General features: G+C 46.5%; 1 protein-coding gene across 4 annotated transcripts in view; it reads left to right on the top strand.

The window, feature by feature from the left end:
* The window catches only part of ERLIN2 (ER lipid raft associated 2), a 17,901-nt gene that overhangs the window by 393 nt on the left and 8,990 nt on the right, over window positions 1–8,518 (top strand). The window contains exons 1-6 of one of the 4 annotated variants that reach the window (XM_010838787.1): window positions 22–30; window positions 853–974; window positions 2,676–2,757; window positions 3,831–3,877; window positions 5,534–5,595; window positions 5,787–5,912. In XM_010838787.1, the coding sequence (XP_010837089.1) occupies window positions 868–974; window positions 2,676–2,757; window positions 3,831–3,877; window positions 5,534–5,595; window positions 5,787–5,912 (424 nt within the window). In that variant the 5' untranslated portion in view covers window positions 22–30; window positions 853–867. The other 3 variants (XM_010838785.1, XM_010838789.1, XM_010838786.1) reach the window with 3 other exon arrangements.

Here is an 8,518-nt window from a genome sequence, read left to right as displayed (position 1 = left end):
TGAAGCGACTGAGCACGCAGCGCGCTCTCAGTTACTGTCGTTTCTTCCAGATCATTCGGGGTTCAGGAAATGAGCCTCTGGATGCTCATTCTTTCGCGTCCCGGTGCCTGAATGCTGTCGACCCAGGAGCCCCAGTCTTCCCAGCCTGGGGGACCCCCTAACCGCCCCCCCCCCTCAAAGTGGGCTGGGAGAACCTGCCAAGTGCAAAGTGCCAGTCAAGCATATGGGCCAGAGCGTGGCTTCATCCTTGCCCAGAGCCCTGTATCTGGCTAGGGCCAAAGGAATAACGGAGAAGGTGGAGGAAAGGCCAGAGAATCCCGCCCTTCTGAACTCTGCTCGCAGGCTGTCTCTGTGGCTCCAGCACCCAAAAGGAGTCAATAGTGGTTTCCTTTGAAATGGCAGGCAATTAGGACTGGGAGGCTCTGACCAGAATTACACAGCCGCAACTGCCTGTCACTTGACATCCTCTGTAATTTGGGGCCAACGTAAATGCAGCTGCCTCTTTCCCTGCTGCTAACATGAGTGGCTCCGGTGACAGCCCGTTGGTGTTCACAGGAAGAGAGGGCTGTGTTCTGAACACTGCCCACCTGGCACTGGTTCTTCCCTGGGCCACGGGCTGTGTCTGGAGCCACTGCCTCTTGCAGAAGGTGGAGAGTGTAAATTCCACAGCTGAGGCTCTGGGGTGTCGACTGAGAGCAAGGAGGAAGAGGTGTAGATCTAGCCTGGTGTTCACACTACTACAGGTTGGACGTGAGCCACTTGCAGGAGCTCAGCTTGGGGAGCTACTCTGGCTGCCAGAGCTCTCCTCCCACAAGTCAGGGCACACACATTTTCCTGTATCTTTCCCCCCAGGGTAAGCGTTCGCCGATGGCTCAGTTGGGAGCGGTTGTGGCTGTGGCTGCCAGTTTCTTTTGTGCATCTCTCTTCTCGGCAGTGCACAAGATAGAAGAGGGACATATTGGGGTGTATTACAGGTAAGGCAGTGACAGGGAGAGCCTGCGACTTCCTGTTCGGTGACTCTCTCCTAGTCAATGTGTAACAGATTGTGCTGGCCGGTTGCATTTATATTGTGTTCAATAGGGAAGTCTTCAGACTGAGCTTTGTGCCAGTGACTATGGAAGGGGAATACACTCATGCACGTAAATATATAGAGAAATGTAAATATGAAACTTACTAGTCTGATGCCATGGATGGTAACTGATACACGTGTTAGGTTTAGAGACAAACGTAAAGGCAACCATGCTCCTTGAAGATCATCTCTGAAACAGTTTTCTCCTACTTCCCTGTGGGCATCTTGGTACCACAAGCTCACCTCTGAGGAGTGCCAGTTCTTCATGGCAGCTTGAGATATAATTTGGACCTAGGACTTAAAATTAACATTTCAGGGAAAATGAAAGGGCCTGCAGGTTGATTTGTACCCATCGAGGCAAGCTCTAGGATAGTGGTTCTTAAATAACCTATTCCATCACTTTATTTTGACTGCTCTTTAAAAAAAAAAATGTATCTGTGACTTAAATAACATGAAGCAAAGAAACACTTATAAATCTTGGGTTGCTTTCCTTTGAGTAACCTCCATAACCAAGTTTTTGCTTTAAATCTATGTGAACTCCTTCTTACATGCCTCTATGAACTCCTTATTAAAGCCCTTTGATGCTTTTTCTCAGGCTGCCAATAGCAAGTTCTGGAAGTCTGATTGGCTTCCATTCTCCCCTTTAATTGTGTCTTCCCACCATCTGCTTCTATGTCTTCCAAAGTGAGAGTCACTCAGTTGTGTCCGACTCTTTTAGACCCCATGGACTATACAGTCCATTAAATTCTCCAGGCCAGAATACTGGAGTGGGTAGCCTTTCCCTTCTCCAGGGATCTTCCCAACCTAGAATCAAACCCAGGTCTCCCACATTGCAGGTGGACTCTTTACCAGCTGAGCCACCAAGGAAGCATGTCTCCCAAAATGACTTTTAATTCTATTACCATTCACATATAGCATGACTACAAAGGTAACTCCACTGCCCCCCAAAAAATATTTAGATGGTTTATAAAGTTTCCTTAAAATTATTCTTTTGGTTGTTTGTGTCACTGAACTCCAACATTAGTATCGTTAATTGGTCACTGTATTAGTGAACTTAACTGACCTTGTGGATTGTCACAAGCTCAACAGATGTGACAAAACACACCTCCTCTCTTAGCTAAGAATCTGCCTGCCAAAGCAGGAGTTGTAAGAGACATGGGTTTGAATCCCTGGTCAGGAAGATACCCTGGAGAAGGAAATAGCACCCCACTCCAGTATTCTTGCCTGGAAAATTCCATGGACAGAGGACCCTGGTGGGCTACAGCCCGTGGGGTTGCAAAGAATCAGGCACAACTAAAGTGACTGAGCATACACACCTCTCTTATCTCAAGTATAGCCAGGGATTCTACTGTCTTTATTCCACTTTGTCTGTGTGCCGTTTTTCTCTCTGCAAAAGCGTGAATAATGGTTTTAGGTTTTACCATCAGGCTTCTTAGACTATTAGGGTCGAGCTGAGAGGAAGAAAAGGATCCGTGGACATGGCTCTGGCACCTGTCCCTCTTTCTTAAATGCTTATGGGGCTGCAGAGAAAGTGGGCCCAACCCATATTGATGTAACAGACATGTCTTTGCTAAACTGAGCCTGCCTCTCTCTTCCTCCACTGCAGAGGTGGTGCCCTGCTGACTTCCACCAGCGGCCCTGGCTTCCATCTCATGCTTCCTTTCATCACATCATATAAGTCTGTGCAGGTATACTGGGCTTGGGGGTGCAGGGTTGGATGACTGCAGATTTGGGGTGGTGATTAATGCATGATTTAGAATGATTTAGCCCTTGGATGAGTGGATAAGTATGATGCCTTTTCAAGGAATTCATTTAGTAGATCATATATATAATACAGATTAAAAAGTCTGAGGCTCCATGAACCATCTACTCTGGAGTTTTACTTAATTGTTGAAATAGCTGAATGGGGTCATTGCCTTGGCCCATCGGTCCCAGGTGGGAATTATGTCTCCACTTCAAGACAGCCAGAGAAGAATCTGTTCTGAATGCATAGAAGGAAAAGTAGGGTGTGTGTGTGTGTGTGATAAACCACAGGCTCCCAAGATAGATGGAAATAAAACATGATAATCTTGTTGGTTCTTATTTGAACATGAGCGATGTGAACATAACTTGTGGGGGGTGCGGGTTGTTGAACTTAATGAAGGGAAATGACATCTAAAATAGGGATAGGATTAGCCATGACAGATCTAAAGCCAGGCCGAATTAGACTAGTCATCTTTGAAGTATGTCCAACAAGAGGAATAAGAAGATTTAGAGAATGACTTTTAAACTAACCCGGGAAAGTGTCCTGGGTTACCTCATCAGCATTTGCCCTGTAGGTTTCTTCTGCCATTTGCTATGATTTATGGTTTTCAAAGTGTGTTCATGTATATTATCTTGTTTGAGTCTCCCAGTAATCCTGAGAATGGGCTGAACAGGTTTTACAGGCTGAGGGGTTAAATAATCTGCTGTTTCCAGACTGGTAAATGGAAGAGGTGAATGTAAACAGGGTCGTGGGACTCCTAGTCCAGGGTCCTTTGCACTAAACCATCATTACTCAGCTTGTTTGTATGGTGGTGCGTTTACAGTGAAGCTGGGGTGGCACTTTCGCCTGGTTTGGTCTCACACACTGCAAATGAGGATTCAGGGGGGTATTCACATTTAACAGAGGCAAAGCTTAACCCAGATAAGTATTCAAGACCAAGGCCAAGGGATTCCCTAAAGAAGTCACTTTCTTGGTCACTTCTCACCTTACAGCATCTTCTGTCTCTCCTATTTCCAGACCACACTCCAGACAGATGAGGTGAAGAATGTGCCTTGTGGGACAAGGTAAGGTGCCCAGAATCAAGCTGTGAAGACAAATAAGAGGCAGGACCATCTGACTGGCTGCAGTAAGAGACAGTGGAAAGGGACACCCCCCTGGGTGGTTTCACCGAGTTCTCTGCCCCCAAGCTCCCTGTGTTCTGAGTTGAGTAGGTGGTGGAGACAGGTTTGGAAGGGCCTTGAAGGACATGATGAAGGGTTTTAGCAGGTAAATAACTTGATAGAGGAAGATAAATTTAACAGAACTAAATATGGAGAATGTTGGATAGGTGGTAGGAGAAGACTGTAGGGCAGGGAATTGAAAGAGAACCGCTGCAGTGGTCTGATTGAAAAGTCAAGGTGGTCAGAACAGGGACAGAGCAACAAAGTAAACCACACGCTCGGACAGATACAGAATCGGAATTTCCCACAGGATAGCTGGCCTGATCTCATCACAAAGGCTTTGTATTTGGAGGGCTTGGGTCGAAAAAGAGACATAAAGACATAAGCAATGCAGTGGTGAACCTTGATTAGAGCCTGGTTCCAACAGAACAGCTCCAAAAGATGTTATGGAAACTGTTAGTCATCTTGGACTGCCATAGCGGAATACCATCGCCTGGGTGGCTGAAACAATAGACATTTATTTTTCTCACGGTTGCAGAAGCTCAAAGTTCAAGATCAGGGTGCCAGCAAGGTTGGTTCCTGGCCTGCAGGTGACTGCTTTCCTGTGTCCTCACACGGCCTTTCCGCTGTGCATGTGTGAGGAGAGAAAGAGATCTCTGGTGCCTTTGTCTTCTTCCCTTTACCAGTCCGGTCAGTTTAGGGCCCCATCGTTATAACCTCATTCAACCTTAATCACCTTTGTAAAGGCCCTGTCTCCAAATGCACTCACTTTGGGGGCTCCAGTTTCAGCATGTGGATTTTGGGGCTCACACAAATTCAGTCCATGATGGGAACTTGTGGGAAAAATTAGAGAAGGGCTCATTAGGTGAAGAGGAATTATCGCTAATTTCCCAGCTTTAGGAATGGTATTTTGACTCTGCAGGGGACTGTCATCGTTTTTAGGTGATTGGTGCTTGCCAAGTGTTAGGGGGAAAGTATCCTGACTGCAGCTTGCTTTGAAATGTTCAGCAAAAAAAAAAGAAAAAGTAGATCAATCAATAGGTAATTGTTCATGATTGTTAAAGTCAGGTGTTGGTATATGAGTGTTGTACTGTTCTTTTCTGTATGTTTGAAAGTGTTTTCTAATGAATATTGAAGGTAGGTGGGGAGGGAGCTGAACTAAAATGATGGTGAAAACAGTGAGAAACACTGACCAAAACATTCCACGTTTTAAAGTTCTGAGAACTCTGTGACCTTCCTTAGTCTTTTCCCTGCAATTGGTAGCTTTATTCAAAAGTCATTGCAGAGTCAAAACATATGAACTACTCTTCTTGTATCCCAAAAGTTTCACTTTTGTCCTTGTGGAGATGTTTTTAGGAGGTATGATTTCTCAGGAGATTATGATAGAAACTCAGAAGGTCTCCTGCCTTGAGATCCACACACCTGTGACCCCCATGAACCCTCCTCCTTTCCTGCCGAGTCCCACACGCGCACACACACATACATACCACCACCACCCCGGGAGAGGCCCAGTATCCCCAAGCTCAGCACTGACCGCGCTGTCCGCGCTTCCTCCGACAGCGGTGGCGTGATGATCTACTTCGACAGAATCGAGGTGGTGAACTTCCTGGTCCCACACGCAGGTACCTGCTTGCAGTGCACCTCCCCTACCCCCTTTCACCCCCTCCCCGCAGCCCACTCTCCTGGCATCATCCCCGAGTCTCCCCCCACCCAACCCCCATGTCTGTTGCAGCATCTCGGGAAGGGACAGCCCGTGTGTCTTGAGAGCGTGGCGGGTCCGCCCTCCTCACTCTGAACGTCTCCTCCCCCTCAGTGTATGACATAGTGAAGAACTACACAGCCGATTACGACAAGGCCCTCATCTTCAACAAGATCCACCATGAGCTGAACCAATTCTGCAGTGTCCACACGCTTCAGGAGGTCTACATCGAGCTCTTCGGTAAGAAAATCTCTTCAGATGATCACCTGCTGCCTGATTCAGCTGCCCACGGGGCAGGGTGGGTACCGAGGGACTGGAGTGTTGAAGATCCAGTGCCCGGGAAGCAGGCAGTCACACGGGGCACTGCCGGGAAACACGGGTGCCGATGGAAGAAGATGGTGAGAGTGGCTGAGTGTTGGACACGGGAGTCATAGTGAACGAGAGACTCGCTCCTGCCCTGCATCAGACCTGGGATGGAAATATGTGCCCATGTCCCTAAACTTCCTTCTGTAATGAAGAGGGGTCAGTTCCAGAAGAACCTTAGAGAATACCCAGCCCAGCATCCTCCTTTCAACATAAGGATACCAAGGTCCCGAGGGAGAAAGTCCCAGAGCTGGCTGGGAGCAGAGGTGAAGTCCAGACCTCCCTCCTCTGGCTTCTGGCTCCATCCACCTCACCCTGGATGAAGGGCGCCAGGACAGGGTGATGAGAACCACGGGGTTACATTTTTGTTATTGTTTGCTTTAGTGTGTTTGTATTTCCGCCGCACCGCCGCACCGCAAGGCATGTGGGATCTTAGTTCCCCAGCCAGGGATCGAACGCACACCCCCTGCACTGGAAACATGCAGTCTCAACCGCCGGGCCTCCAGGGAAGTCCCATGGGGTCACATTTAATTCTAAAAGTGGGACAAGGACTGGAACTACTTGGAGTCCTAGAGCCTGGGTGGGTTTCAGTTGTTGTTAGTGATGGCTTTTACCCTGTGCCCATAGAGAAGAATAGGAAAACGCGTAAAACAGGAAGGACCCACTTTGGTCTTAAGTTGACACTTTCTTTCCTTTTTTCCTGATCATCGAAAACATAGCCTGACTTCAGCAACAATGAAAAGAAGCATTTCAGTAATTGTTATAGCTCATTTGGGGTAAAGCGTTCTGTTAAATTCACTGCTAGGAGTGTTCTAGAAGCCAGGGCTAAAAGCAAATGCACTTTGCAACCAGTGGTACCACTGTTCTTAATGCCAGGACCAGACAGTGGTTTTCCCCAGGAATCTTAATTTAAAGGGCCTGGAGTGAGAATATCCTGTAGACAGAGGTGGAGTCGTTGGCGACACCGGTGATCTTAACTAGGCAAACAGCCTTTTGCCCTGTGTTTCAAATTTGGAAAGTCATCAGAAGCCATTTTAACTTTTCTGCAGAAGAAAATAGGTTTAAATTCACTTTACAGACTTTGAAGTTTCTTCCCACGTTTGGATTTGGTGTGCTATTTAGAAAAATTCTGTAACTTTGCTATTTTTTTTTACCTCAACCCGATAGAATTTCATAAAATATCATTAATTTTCTCTCTAGCCATCGTTTTAGCACTAGTGCCAGTAAATGAACATTACAAGCATTTGCAACAACGAAAGATCTCTAATTTCTATGAAGAGAGAATTAAGATGTAAAATTGTTCTGCAGTAGAAAACTTCTCACTGTCTTGTCTTGCAGATGAACTTGGCAGCACAGTAAAGTAAAGCTTTGTGTACAGAGGAGCTAGGGATTTATGTTTGCGTTGGAATATTTTCCTTTTTGAAGTTCATTCTTGCCAGCAAGCACTGTTTTGCTTAGCGTCCATTTGCATCTGCAAAGGAGAAACTCGCGTCTCTAATCCTGGGTCCTGATAATGGAAAGGTTTTCTCTGCTCCCCTCCTCCCAGTACTCTAGCCCTAACTCAGCTTGATGCAGTGTTTATCACCGCCTACACCGAGGCATCCGTGTTTCCCGTTTGATGAAAGTGTTATCCAGGACTTTGTGTTTACTTAGTTCAGTTCAGTCACTCAGTCGTGTCCAACTCTTTGCGACCCCAGGGACTGCAGCACGCCAGGGCTGCCCCGTCCATCACCAACTCCCAGAGTTTACTCACAGTCATGTCCATCGAGTCGGTGATACCATCCAACCATCTTATCCTGTCTTCTCCTTCTCCCACCTTCAATCTTTCCCAGCATCAGGGTCTTTTCCAGTGAGTCAGTTCTTCGCTTAACTTAATCAGTTCTTAACTTAATCAGCGTCTGTCAGGATAACCATCACCCATAAACAACTTGGTCCTGGTGTAAATTTGTTAGTAAGGTATCTTGTAAAATATTTCCTCTAGATTTTCCTGGAAAGTTACTAGCCCAGGGCCATGGGTATCTTCCTTGACTCAGATAGAATTTAATCTGAGAAACAACCATGTTATTAGCTTATGGAGGGTATGAGCTATTTCCCTTAAAGTTTGGCCAGTCTCTTATTTAAAATAGAAAATATGGAATGTTATGTTCATCTCTAGCCGTCAAATTGTTACACCCATGTCAAGTGTGAGGTGCTGCCCTTACGGGCATTTCTGCCTCAGTGCTGAGAGGCTGGTGGGAGCATATGCATATGTAGAAACATTAATACCCCTTGCTTAGTGATATGACTATTGAAGAAAGTACTGTTCTAAACCCTAACGATCAAAGCGTAATAATTAAACAAGTTCTTTATCTTGACTACTGATTCGCTTAAGTATATCCCCAAACCTCTGTGGGCTTCATTTGAGCATTTATAACAGGCAGGGAGTTAGACTTGCTGTTCCTCAAAGGCTCCTGGACCAAGGATGGCCACGTAAAGCAGCTGGC

The sequence above is a fragment of the Bison bison genome, unplaced genomic scaffold (assembly GCF_000754665.1).
Source record: "Bison bison bison isolate TAMUID 2011002044 unplaced genomic scaffold, Bison_UMD1.0 scf7180017864105, whole genome shotgun sequence".
Classification (NCBI taxonomy): domain Eukaryota; kingdom Metazoa; phylum Chordata; class Mammalia; order Artiodactyla; family Bovidae; genus Bison; species Bison bison.
Note: the sequence above shows the minus strand (reverse complement) of the source record. Positions and strands in the feature narration are given on the sequence as shown.